The sequence below is a fragment of the Onychomys torridus genome, chromosome 5, assembly GCF_903995425.1.
Source record: "Onychomys torridus chromosome 5, mOncTor1.1, whole genome shotgun sequence".
Lineage (NCBI taxonomy): Eukaryota > Metazoa > Chordata > Mammalia > Rodentia > Cricetidae > Onychomys > Onychomys torridus.
Genome location: NC_050447.1, coordinates 10,515,742 through 10,529,778, shown reverse-complemented (window position 1 = coordinate 10,529,778; position 14,037 = coordinate 10,515,742). Strand labels below are relative to the sequence as shown.

Genomic DNA, 14,037 nt, shown 5'->3' with positions numbered 1-14,037 from the left:
TGTAGCAGCTCCTAGGACTTAGGAAGATGCTTGGCTTAGATTAACCTACTTATTCTAGAGGATGCAGATGAGGAACCAGGAGAGCTGCAGAGGGTGCAGCACATGGGGAGGTGCAGAGTGTCCATGGTCTTCCTGGACATGCTGAGCTGCACTGAGTCTGTCAGTGCTGTCCCTTTGGGTTTGGGGGCTCCATGTGTTATGAGCATCACTGGGTATTAGTGATGATTCAGCCTGGCTCCGAGGCCAGGCGGTGAAGTGCGTCAGTCAAGGCCCGACCCTGTAGTCACTCCTTCTTCCTGAGAACAACCCGAGACTCCAGGAGTCCCTAGCCCCTGGCGTGGCCTTGGTATCCAGAAGATACTCTTCCTGTTCCCTTGACTGTGAGAAGACTCCTGTGTTTAGGAGCTTTGTACCCAAAACAAAGAAAGCAGCAACACCAAAGCCAAGACAAGGTCAAATATAGAGTTAGTATAAATCACCATTGCCCCATGTATGTCTTCTGTTGGCCATTTCTGAACGGGTTTGTTTGTCTTTCCACTTTTGTTTGTTTGTTTTGGTTTTTCGAGACAGGGTTTCTCTGTGTAGCTTTGGTGCCTGTCCTGGATCTTGCTCTGTAGACCAGGCTGGCCTTGAACTCACAGAGATCCACTTGGCTCTGCTTCCCGAGTGCTGGGATTAACCGCCGCCGCCCAGTGTCTTTCAAACTTTTTTAGATGTGTTTATTTTAAGTGTGTTTTGCCTACATGTATGTATGTGTACCACATGTGTGCCTGGTACCTGGAGAGATCAGAAGATGACGTTGGATCCCCTGGAACTGGAATTAACAGATGGTTGTGAACCACCACATGGGTGCAGGGAATTGAATTGGGGTCCTTTGCAAGACCAACAAATGCCCCTAACAGCTGAGCCATCTCTCCAGCTTCCCATTTCTGAGTTCTGTCCTTTGTAGTTAGCCAGTACATAGAGGTAATATGGTTTTTTGTTTTTAGTTCTGTGAGTCACATTAGCAAATTATCAGATGCTTCCCTCAAAGAGGGAGTTGTGAATACCACATGTATATCAATGGGTGTGGGGTGTAGGATTGGCATCTGAAATGGGGCAGTCACGTAGAACTGAACCCTTTCACTCATATGATAGTGTTAGAATGGACTGGAATCCTAAGATACTCAGCTGACATTGGAGAATTAATTAATTGGCTGTGTTTTAGAGAAGCCCTCCTTCCAGTTTGGTGTGAGAAGTTTTAATAAATAAGGGAAAGCACTTGTTAAGGTAAAAGTCAAGTTTATGGGCTGGAGGTATGGTTCAGTGGTGGAAAGCTTGCTCTGTTATCCCCGGCGCCACAGAGAGAAACTTAATACGATGTCAGTGCCTGCTAAATGAGTCATTTAAGAACAGCTAAATAACAAGGTAGTGTGCACTGTTATCATTCTTAGAACTTCCCTTGAGCATCAAGTTTTGGAAAGTTAAAGTAAATGGGTAGAAAGTTAACAAGTAAATAAACTTCTCATTAGCAGCTCACAAGCTAATAGGAAGAGTTTTGTTGAGAGCTGTGTCACTTTGTTAAGAGATAGTAATGTCACTAATTGAGATTGACTACTGATTTTCCCTCAAACCCAGACAAGTGGTCAGGAACAGCATAGGAGAGCACAGGATCAGCAAGTCACAGACACCTAGATATAAGGGCAATAAGACAGGTAAGGATAAGTGATGACCTTGAACCAGGCTGTCCCTCTACTCACTGTGTAAGCACATGGTCGTATGAGCCTAGAGTAAGTCCTGTGTACATGCTTCAACCTAAGAATGGATGCTACCCTGACTGCTTCACTCTTTCCTGCTCTTCTGTGTTGAGTGTCTTCCTCATTTGCTCTTCACTTTGTCAACTTGCTTATTTGGTTAGTCTAAGGTTTTGAACTTGTGCCGAGGATCCCACCCCTACCTCCTCAGTGAGTGCTGGGATAATAGGCAGGCTGTTGTTTTACCTGTGTGCTATGGATCTAAGCTCTGGTCCTCGAATTTGGACTGCAGGTTCCTTATCCACTGAATTGTCTCCTCAGCCCCTAAATCTTAATGATCTATTTAGGTAACTTATTTAGCAAACAAACATTGAAACATTTATGCACATTATTTCTTAGATATGTACAAACTGGCCAGATGGCCTGTCTGTAATTTTGGGTGTAAAATTTACTGTGAAAGATACTTGAGGTGATCAGTGCCCACCTCTGTGTAGTCCCTGCTCTGGAAGTTCAAGTAGAAGACATCCCAGAATACTCAGTAAAGACAAGATTCGATATTTGAAAATGTGACAGATGAGGAATAGTCTCACTGGTCTTAAGACCTTACATTGTCTTCTGTTTCTGCTTCTTCTTTATGGCTCAGGTCTGAGAAACAAGACTCCACCGTAGTTTAAGTGCCCCTAACTCGTGTAGGAACGATTCTGCCTTCATAGCTTCCAAATCCTTGTTACAGGAGCACCTGGTACCCCACACGTGGGAAATGCCAGTTTCCCACTAGTCACTTATTTTTTGCTCATAATTCTTTATCCAGGTCCAGCCTACTTAACAAGGTACTTTTAAATAACCATAAGCAGTATTGTTAATCCATTTTTGTGGGGTTCACGGGAGAATGAAGGTGAACGGAGTGTGGCAGCCTTGAGTGCAGTTGCATGAGAAAGGGTTTTGTTAACTTTTGTCTTGCTTTCCTTTCTACAGTATTTCAGTTTATGTATATATTTGCATTTGGAGAGCTTAATCCTTTATAGTGAATCATTTCAGAGAAGTTATGGAATAGTTCAGAGAACTTACCATTGACTCTGTGCCCTCATGTACTAAGCCATGTGTAGTGTGACATGTGAGACCTTCAGTGTCACAGTTCTTCACACACAAGCTTGTGGAGCAAGCTTAAGTCCACCCATGAAGTTATTCATGTTTCATATACATCTTATACATAGTCATAAAGCAGTCTGAAGTGTTTTTAATGCACTTGTGTTCTGATGGTAGCCTATTCATTAAGTCATATATAGAATTTCCCACATATTATATGAGTGCTCAAAAAGCATTGGATTCATTATTTATGTTTGTTTATTGTTTTTTCAAGACAGGGTTTCTCTGTGTAGCCCTGGCTGTCCTGAAACTCACTCTGTAGATCAGGCTGGCCTCTAACTCAGAGGTCCACCAGTTCTGTCTCCTGAGGACCAGAAATAAAGGTGTGCATCACCACTGCCTGGCTAAAAGTGCTGGATTTTGTATCATTTTGATTTCCATATAGGTGGTTTCTCATTAATGTTTGTGTTCTGTAACTAAGGACTTATTACCGTAGTTGGTCCAAATTTGACTTCTTGAGCAATTATTTCTAGTGGTTTAAATTTTGAACTACTAGTCAATAATGACAAAGTCCACTAGACTATATATCATCTACACTTCACTAATTTACGATTCTTACTTCTTATCTGTAAACTGTAGGGAATAAAAAGGCTTTACAATGATTTACCCTTCTTCAGGTGTTTGTTGCAGTCTGGAGGCAAGATCTTCCCCCAGTATGTGTTAATGTTCGGGATGCTCGTGGATTCACAGACACTGGTAGAAGAGAGTGCTGTTCAAGGAACAGAGCACACTCTTGGGTTAAACATAGCGCCTTTTATTAACCAGTTTCAGGTAAGTGTCTAGAGAACTCTTCAGCCAAGCTGTTGCTGACTCCCATCATCTTTGTCTCTTGAGTTTGTACTTAGTGGGTTTGCTGGATTAGAAAGGCAGTTTCCTAGAGTAAGGGAAAAATCAACCTGAGGGTTAGAATAACCAAAAACTTTTGTCATGAATACTGACTAAAGTTTATAGATTTTCCTCTGAATCACTTATCACAAGATAGAGATGTTTAAGCTGCTTCTGCATATGGTCCCAAAATGCCACCATTTATCTTTCTGTTATAATTTTATGTGGGGTCCTGCCCCACCGGGAACTTAGGTCCCCTGAGAAGGGAGACCTGGAACCAAGGAGAAGTAAGTGTGCTGCTCGCCTAGCCCCAGCCTCCCTTTTTCCTGGGAGACAATCAGATCCAGTAGAGAGCCAAGTCAGGCAAAGACTCATTTATTTAAAAACAACAAGCTCTTTTTAAAGCATAAAGAAAACAAGACCAGCAGGGGAGGGGCAGATGCCCCATTGGGTCAATCAGCTTGAAGGTTATCCAATAACATGCCTAGTCTACAGTATTTACAGTGTTGTCTGTGAACACCATCTTTCTTGACCTGAAGCTCCAATCATATTTTTTTTTTTGTAAACAACTTGGGTTCCACCCTCTACACTTTAACTCGGGGCAAGCTTTACTAGCACCTGCCTCCATAGGTCCTTCCCCCACAATTTTAAAAAAGAATTATTTACTTATTTTAATATATAAGCATTTGTATGCATGTGTGTGTTGTGTGTGCATTGCTCATGGAGTCTAAAGAGGGATCAGATCTACTGGAACTAGTCATAGGTGGTTGTGAGCCACCATGAGGGTTCTGGGAACTGAACACAGGGCATCTGCTAGAGCAGTAAGTGCTCTTAACTGTTGGCCTATCTTTCCATTCCCCATCTTTCTGTTTAACTCCCACCTGTTTCCAACTCTAGCAGTTAGTCTTTAATTCTGGCAGAGTCTACAGTCTACTGGTCCTGCTATCTTTTCACTGTGTCTCCCAACTATGGCTGCCCACTCCTTAACAGTTTAGATTTGTGCTCTGTATATTTTTCATGTAATTTAAATGGTACGCTCCATCCTCTGTTGTTCTTGGGTGGTCCTGCCTTGGTTACATCCCACCTACTGTATTTCTCTACTGTATGTAACTCTCTACAGTTGGCCCTAATGCCATGGCCTCACTTTAGTTGATGACCACTTATCTAAAGAGACTCCATAATCTTTCTTGGAAGATTGATTGATTTTTGAGACAGGGTTTCTCTGTGTAGCCCTGGATGTCTTGGAACTCACTTCATAGACCAGGCTGGCCTCAAACTCAAAGAGATCCTTCTGCCTCTGCCTCCTGAATGCACCACCAGTGGCCTGTCTTGGCAGTTTTATATTTTGTCTGTTTACCCATTTCTCCTCTCTTACATTGATTGACTACTAGATAACTGAATCAATGAGACAAAATCAGTGGTTGTTCAAAGAATATAGTGCATTAAAAACTATTCAACAGGGCTGGAGAGATGGCTCAGAGGTTAAGAGCACTGACTGCTCTTCCAGAGGTCCTGAGTTCAATTTTCAGTAACCACATGGTGGCTCACAACCATCTGTAATGAGATCTGATGCCCTCTTCTGGTGTGCAGGTATACATGCAGGCAGAACACTATATACATAATAAATAAAAGTTTAAGGTCAATTTGGGTTACCGGAGACCCTGTCTTCAAAATAAAAACAAAAATTGTTAAAAAAAAAAAAACAAAAAAAAAAACTATTCAACAAATGTTTATTTAGCATCTACTACATCACTGTTTTACTATTTTTGTTTTTTTTTACATAGGGTCTAATGTAGCCCAGAGGCCTCAATGCCAAGGATAACCTGTTTTGTCTTCCAGTGACTAGAATTATAGACACACGTCACCATTCCCAGATTACGTGCATGTCTTAGTTACTAGTTCTACAACTTTAAAGTACCTGACAAAAGCACCTAGAGTACGGGTTTGCCTTGGCTCACAGTTTGAGAGAACACAGTCTGTCATGGCAGACAATTTCCACCTCCGTTAGCCTTCTATTGAAAATAAGGTGGAAGAGCAAGTGAAGAAGACACCCAGTATCTACCTCAAATCTCCACCTTTATCCTGTGTGACGTGTGTGCATATGTGCAAGAGTGTACTCATACAGAATTCCATGGGCAGCTATGGAGGCAAATCCAGGCAGGCCAGTGCTGGCATGCTAGAACGAAGTAGAAACCCCCATGGGTGCTCAAGTCAAGTATACAGGTGGCCTCAAATCCTACCCGATGGTACATTCCCTCCAGGGAGAATGAGTCATGCTTCCATCAGTGACAGGCCTTATAGTCCTAATATGTCCAATAGGCCACATTAGATTGGGTCAGGAATGTTTCCTTCACAGGAGGTTTGATCTGTTGTCACCATGTACATTGCTGCCAACTCTGCAAAGCAGGTATCTCAATATAAATCAGAGGTGTATGATGGGAACAGGACCTCTCCATGGACAAGAGATTAAGAGTATGGCCAGCATGATCAACCTTGAGGGGTCCCCATATCCTTCAGGTGGAGCCAAGACCAACGATTCAGCAGGTCGACAGCTAACCCAGAGATGATGGGTCTGGTGACATCAAGTTAACTCTAGCCATTCACATAGACAGCCAAGCAGGGAGATCCCAAGAAAGAATCCACATCTGTGCAAAATACTATTCTACTACAGCCAATGAGAAGACAACTTAAACTGTGTGAGCTCTTCAGGGAAATTAATAGTCTTCACAAAGAAGGCAGTGTGTACCACAGGTTTGCCTGCTATGGACAGGAAACCTTTCAACTTCTCTGTTGCCTCTGACTGTGAAGGAGGGTGGTAGATTGACTCAGGTCAACAAGAACAAAACATGGTGGGAACTTACAATGGGCACACCAATCAGTGTTGTCAGCTCCTTAAAAAAGCAGTATGCCCATAGTCTCTGCCTTTCAGTGCAAGATTAAAGGGCAAAAGACCGTTCACCAGACGTTTTTGGAGCTGCTGAGTCCTAGAAGTGCCAGCCTGAGACTCATCCTTGCTTTCCTTCAGGAACACGGCCTATATGGGGACCCCAGATTCATTCAGCCTGTCCCATGGCAGAAAGAGAGCACAAGACCTCCAACTCCAGCATTCACACCATACAGTCTGATACCTTGCTTGCCCTCAGGATCTAGGATGCTATTTCTGATTCCAGAAGTGGCATTAAATGACTCTAAACCCTGGATAACTGTCCATTAAGAAAATCCCGCATATGGTGTGGGTCATACCCCATGGAGCAAATAAGGATCCTTAGATGTCATCAGAGAAGACCGACCAGTGACATGATGAAACAACTTGGTTTGTAAAGATGGTTTTGGTGACTGTTAGGAATAGAACACTTTGAAGCCAGCTGAAGACACAGTCAAAGTAGTGATTCCACGAGAGCTGGACTGGAGCTGCAGCCATGTGTGCTCCTGCGTATATTTCAAAAGTTGGAGTTTCAGAGATTGGGTGTGGAGTATGAGAGAGGACCAGGAACGATAGTTACCATTTATTGATGTGGGAAACATCAGAGTGATCAGCTGTGTTTGTCTGTAGGAGGGGTGGGTAAGGAATCAATGAAACTCTAGGCCTAGTTTGTAAATTTAGCAGTCAGTATCATATAGATGGTATTTAAAACCACAAGACTAGATGGAACATTGGGGTGTGCGCAAAAAGGGTTGAGACCTGAATTTAGAGAGCTTGAAAGATTATTGATGATGAGAGAGGCCAGGAGGTTAGGCTGAGAAACACAAGTGGGGACAGACAGTGTGAGTAGAGCGGAGAGGATTTCAGTCCCAGGCAGAGAGAAGTGGGAGTGTCGGGTCCTCAGTCACTGGCACAAACAGGAGTAAAGGCAGAATGAAGACTGGAAGTGGTGTGGAGCCCCTGAGCTTTTATGAAAGGTTGGATGATTGCGGGCTCGGGCGAGGTTGATATATCTGTGGCCAGTCACCACCTTTCACAGACAGGAAAGTAGTTTCTAAGCAGCACTGTCTTTTCATTTCAAACAAGGGAGGGGCTTGAAAGTATGAGGGACAGAGATGCTGTGTGTGGGGACTCTGAGAGCTTCAGAATCCTGGACCTGACCACAGGTTAGCATGGGGTGTACCCTAAGTAACTTGAACTTGCAGGCAAGGTTTTGAGAACCTTTCCCTTGTAGGAAAGACCTCGTTTTTTTCAGGATGAATGTGTTCAGATGAGTTTGTGTCCATCCCTTGCTGTTTGTTTGTTTGAAGCAATATCTCACTGTGTAGCTTTTGTTGGTCTGAACTTACTGTGTAGGCCAGGCTGGCCTCTCATAAGATACCCTTGCCTCTTGTCTCCCAAGTGCTGGGATTAAGGGTGTGTGCCTGGCTAAATTTGGTGCCTCTGATCAAACACATTAATACTTTTAATACTTACTGTTAGATTATTTGCTTATTAGCTCACATATTCTAGGTACAAATGTTTCTGGAATTGTTGAGCTACTTAAAATTTAGTGTGTTTTCATTAAGGAGAAAGACCTGTAGGTAACATACCGTAGCAAAGTGTTGAACCAGCCTAAACCTTGGCTTGTTCGTTCATTCATCCTGAAAAACTGATCATGAGGATTCATGCCTTAGGTTGATGCGTAAAATAAACGAGGCAATGAAAAGCGTCCTGTCACAAGGAGCTAATTGCAAATAGAGCAGACCCGAATACAGATGATAAAAGTCAGCGTGTCCTCTCTCTTCAGGTGCCTATCCGTGTGTTTCTGGATTTATCTTCATTGCCATGTGTCCCTTTAAGCCAGCCAGTGGAACTCTTAAGATTAGATCTGATGACTCCGTATTTGAACACTTCCAATAGAGAAGTAAAGGTAAGGACAACCACAAATGATCACACTTGTCACTTTCAGAACAATTTACCATAAGTGAAGGACACCATATTTACATGGTCCATCATTTCTTTTGAAGATTTCAACCTTCTTTTCTAGACAACATGCAAAAATAGATTGAATAAATATTAGTGTCTAAGACTAGTTATTAAGTTTGAGTAATTCAATATATTTTTAGTTTTTGTATTCAGATTGATTAAAAAGAGAAAGAAGACTTACTTGCCTTGATGAAATGTTCAAAATTCAATTTCCATAGGTCCGCATTTGTAGATCTGGACGAGTGACCGCTGTCCCATTTTGGTTTCATTTGTGCCTTGATGATGAAGTCAGGTTGGACACCTCAGGCGAAGCCTCCCACTGGAAACAAGCTGCCGTGGTCCTGGATAATCCCATCCCAGTGCAAGTTGGGGAGGAGCTTGTGCTCAGTGTTGAGCATCACAAAAGCAATGTCAGCATCACAGTGAAGCAATGAGCAAGACTCTAATCATGAAATGAGTGTGTAAAATCCTTGTCATGGTCAAGAATGGTTAATAAAGCACATGGTGACAGTCTTAAAGTGTAGCCTTGTTCCTGCTCTCTAGAAAAGGGTATGTCTTCTGTTTCTTTATATTAGGAAGCCATTTTGTTGGACTTTGTAGGGATTTAAAAGGTGTCTGCCTCATTGTCATGTCAGTTAAGCAGATTTTTAAGGTTTTGAGATCTTGGCTTATAATAACTGGGCAACATCTAAAAGTAGGCTTCTACTGAAGACTGGGGTGGTTGTAAACCAGAGCTTTCTTCTGAAAGAGTGAAGGTCTTAGGAGGAAATGTCCTCAGGAGGCGTTTTCCCTTCTCTACTTAGGCAAAAAGAAAAGCTTAAAAATGCTAAAGCGGGGGCTGGAGGGGTGGCTCAGCAGTTAACAACACTGGCTCTCTTTCAGAGGACCAGGGTTCAATTCCCAGCATCCATGTGGCAGCTCACACCTGTCTGTAACTTCAGTTCCAGGGGATCTGACACCCTCATGCAGACATCCATGGTGCAGTCAAAACACCAATGATCATTAAAAGAAATGCTAAAGCAGAATTTTTCTAAATTTTGTTTTGAAAATCTTGTTGCAAAACTTTGTAATATCATGGGATTTACCTCCCCTCTGCCTTTTGTTTTGTTTTTGTTTTTTTTTTAAAGATTTATTTATTTATTATGTATACAGTATTCTGTCTGCGTGTGTCCCTGCAGGCCAGAAGAGGGCACCAGATCTCATTACAGATGGTTGTAAGCCACCATGTGGTTGCTGGGAATTGAACTCAGGACCTCTGGAAGAGCAGTCAGTGCTCTTAACCACTGAGCCATCTCTCCAGCCCGTTTTTTGTTTGTTTGTTTTTCGAGACAGGGTTTCTCTGTGTAGCTTTGGAGCCTGTCCTGGATCTCGCTCTGTAGACCTGGCTGGCCTCAAACTCAGAGATTCACCTTCCTCTGCCTCCCGAGTGCTGGAATTAAAGGCGTGCATTATAACCATAAGTTTCTCTGGTCCTGCCCGGCTCAGGTGATAGGTAAACGGCCCTGGTGGTGATGCTGGTTACCAGCGGAAAAGTCATGATCCATGACCACGACTACCAGAGTTACAGAGAGCTTTATTAGGAGGGGAAGAGGGGTTAGAGAGAGGGAGTCAGGCCTGGGGGGAGGAAGAGATGGCAGAAGCAGAGCAGAGAGCAGGTTACAGAGAGAGCATGTGGATCTGTGTCCGGCTTTTTAAGGTGGGTACATAGTCGCTAGCGCCCCCCTGATGACATAAGACGCAAGACCCCAAGCTACGCATGTACAGGATCTTAACATTCTAGACTTTTTGCTTATTATAAAAAGTGAGTGAATGGGAATAGAGGCATCGTTTCTTTCAGAAAAAACTGCTTCCAGCTGACTTGGTGGGTGTCGGTTGGCTCTTAATGGGGATAGGGAAGGGGGCCTTTTGATGCAGACAGGAGTTCTGGGATGGTGGGCTGTCCTGCTGCCCTGGAACTGTCCATCCCTCTTGGCTTGGCACTCTGGCCGCTTTTGTGTCTGATAGGATGCTGGTGAGACAGGAAAAACCTGAAGTAGATCTGACCTGTCCAGATGGATTTAAGCTGGTTTCTGGAGCTTGGGAAAAATTTGAACATGTTAAGAAGCAGCCATGAGAAAATTAGTGATCATTGTACTCTCCTTATATTGGTTAGTGTTAATGAGAGAGACAGAGAGGTTGGAACATGTTTTTAAGTTGTATCAGAGACAGATTATTTTAAGGCACCTGTCTCCTAGTTTAGCATCCAGGAGACACAGGTGATCAATTGTTGTGTTTAACAGTAATAAATGGTTATATTAAAGTCTGTTTTTGCAGAGCCCAGACACCTTGGGTCTGGGGGTGTAAATACTTTTAGCTGTTACAGTTTCTTATTTGATGATCCCTGGACTCCAGTTCTGTGGTGGTCCTGAACCATTAGCTGAGCAGTGAGTTAGGAGAGGGAACTGGGAAGAGAAAAGCTTGTGTGCATGAGAACTTATTTCTTTGGAATTGGGGACAAGGCAGAGGTCAGGGCCCTGTCTGTGTGCATGAGGAGGAGAAGCACTGCTGACAGGTCTGGAGTGAGGCCCATGGAGGGAGCAATGACATGGAAGCTCCTGTCTTAGCTGGAAAATCTTTTCCCACTAAGTTACCCTGAAAGTGCAATTAAGTCTGGGGAGGTGGGTAAGGCTGTCCTCCCTACCCCGACAATAGAGAAACAAGAGTCAGTGGCTCTGGTGTCCAGAAGGAAAGAAACGGATCACTTCCATGCAGCATTCTGGGTTCCCTGCGAACAAGCCTGTGGCCAAGCCTAGGTCTGCTGGAGGTCTTTGTCTGTCCCCCTGCCTCTTGGTGCCTGGGTGCAGTCAGCTGGCCAGTTGTCTTTCTAGGTGGCCCACTGAACAAGGCTCAATTGATGGCCTGGCAGGGCACGTACTAACCCACATGGCCGTTTTCCCTCTGCTCTTAAAACAGGGACCCAGCGGCTTTTGGAAGCCAGTGTGTGCCAGCACTTGGCAAGTCTGTTCTTGGGCTTTGTCATCTCTCCCCTGGCACACCTTAAATGCCACAGCTGAAACTTCCGCCTGTGGGGTCAGGAGCCTTGCTCTCCAGATGCTTAAGTTTTAATCCTATGTCAGCGAGCTCTGGGGGAAAACAAATGGATTTTACTCTGTGTCTTGAATTATTATATCATCATTATTATTATTATTATTATTATTATTATTATTATTATTATTATTATGTCTGCTGGCTTGGGGACAGCTTTAGGAAGACCTGCCAGGAGGCAGGGTGTGAACTGATGTAAACTTATTTGCCTGTATCCTAGCCTGCTTTTAGACCTGTCTGTGCCTCTCACGGCAGCTTGAGAATGAGTAGGAGGAGTTAAGGTGAGTTAAAGTCAGCCCAGTACCAGAGAGCGGAGAGCAAAAGTCAGACAGACAGAAGTGGTTGCACGTGGCAGAGAGAGAATCAGAAGTGGGGAGGGGGAGGGACTTCAGAGCTTCAGTAGAAAACTTGGGGATAAGGTAACTCTTTTCATTTGCCTGTTCACTGGCAGAAGTTACATAAGCTAATTCCCATGAAGCCATTATGTGGCCAAATTTACTGGTATCTGCCTTTATGTCTCATGGCTGCAGCCGAGAGAGAAAAATAAAAAATTAAAATAACGAACCAGGATCAGACTCCAATTCCAGGCGTCCCTAAGGTAGGAGGAGAATCTATGAATCAGCACAAGTTACTCCCATCTTCATCAAGAGAGGAGTAAGGACTGGGAGCGTATGCAGCATGTGGATCCCCCAGGGGTCTGACAGTATTGACCTCATCAAAAGAGGATGAGTTGGTGCCAGCTTAGCACAAGGACACACCCCCCCCCCGGAGGTCAGGCTAGAAGAATATAACTCACCAATTGCTTGTGTGGTGGAAGGAGGCTCAGTGGCAGCAGTCACGGCAGTGAGGACATTCCTGTGGTGGCAGTGGTGGTGGGCAGTCACAGTTCCTTAGTATAGGCTTCTGAATGCTCAGCCCTGGACTCAGAGTGTGCAGAATTTCCTATCTGAGTTACGGCACCAAATGATAGGTAAACGGCACTGGTGGTGGCACTGGTTACCAACAGAAAAGTAACGATCCTTGGCCATGACTACCAGAGTTACAGAGAGCTTTATTAGGAGGGGAAGGGAGGGAGGGAGAGGGGAACCAGGCCTGGTGGGGGGGTAGTACACGTGGGGTCTGCATCCGGCTTTTTAAGGTGGGTACGTAGTCAACAGTACCTCCTGATGACGTAAGATGCAAGACCCTGAGCTGTGCATGTACAGGATCTTAACACCAGGTCTCATAGCCGCTTATAAAATAATCATTCAGAGGCTTAATATTAATTGCAAATTATATGGCCTGTGGCTCCGGATTTTTTTTTTAATTTTTAAATTTTTTATTTTTTCCCGAGACAGGGTTTCTCTGTGTAGCTTTGCACCTTTCCTGGAACTCGCTTTGTAGACCAGGCTGGCCTCGAACTCACAGAGATCCGCCTGCCTCTGCCTCCCGAGTGCTGGGATTAAAGGCGTGCACCACCACCGCCCAGCTTGGCTCAGGCTTCTTACTAGCTAGCTCTTATAACTTAACTCAACCCATATCTATTAATCTATTTATCACCACGTGTTCGTGGCTTTACCTGGGTCCTATTACATGTTGTTCCTAGAATAATAGTTTGGCGTCTCCCCCCACTCTCCTTTCTCCTTTCACTGTCTCTCTTGGATTTTCCCACCTGGCTCCATCCTGCCCTGCCATAGGCCAGTGCAGCTTTATTTGTTAGCCAATGGGAGCAGCACACATTCGCAGCATCCAGAAAGAGATCCCACGGCAGTATACCACCACTGCCCAGCTATGGGATCCCATTTTCAATTGTTGGCATTACTTCCTGAGTGATCCGAAATTTTCTTCAGAAAGTCCTGGCCCGTGTCTGCATCTTGAAGTGCTTTCCCTACTTTTGATCTTGCTCCTCTTTGTCCCCATCTCCTCTCTCTTCCCTTCTCCCCTCTCCTTTCTCTCTCTCTCTCTCTCTCTCTCTCTCTCTCTCTCTCTCTCTCTCCCTCTCTTTCCTCTCTCTGTCTCTCTCCTCTTTCTGTCTCTCTCTTCCCCCTCTCTTCTCTCTCCTCTCTCTTCTTTCTCTTTCTCCTCTCTTTCTGTCTCTCTGTCTTCCTTCCTATCTTGGTAAGAGTGGGTTATTGAAGTCATCTACTATGTGTTGGAATTATACCGAATTCCACTCAAGAGCCTGCCTTGAGGAGATTTCTACCAGAACAGATGCTACAAGCAGCTAAGGATACTAATCCAAGGGATCTCAAATGAATCTAAGCACATGGAGTTCTTTAGTACGTTCACTTTATTCTTCTCAGTCAATTCTATCAACACAGTTTCTTTTCTGTTCTCATCCTTAGCTCCTCTCAGTCCCTTCTGCTGTTCTCTGATGTC

General features: G+C 44.1%; 1 protein-coding gene across 3 annotated transcripts in view; it reads left to right on the top strand.

Moving 5' to 3' along the window:
• LOC118583798 (protein arginine N-methyltransferase 9) overlaps positions 1 to 9,108 on the top strand; it is a 36,448-nt gene extending 27,340 nt beyond the window's left edge. For 2 of the 3 annotated variants that reach the window (XM_036187501.1, XM_036187500.1), the window contains 3 exons: positions 3,497 to 3,650; positions 8,417 to 8,539; positions 8,814 to 9,108. In XM_036187501.1, coding sequence (XP_036043394.1) covers positions 3,497 to 3,650; positions 8,417 to 8,539; positions 8,814 to 9,029 — 493 coding nt within the window. In that variant the 3' untranslated portion in view covers positions 9,030 to 9,108. Of the gene's footprint in view, positions 1 to 3,496; positions 3,651 to 8,416; positions 8,540 to 8,813 lie in introns of those variants that run through there. The other variant, XM_036187502.1, reaches the window with a different exon arrangement.
• The last annotated feature ends 4,929 nt before the right edge of the window (positions 9,109 to 14,037 follow it).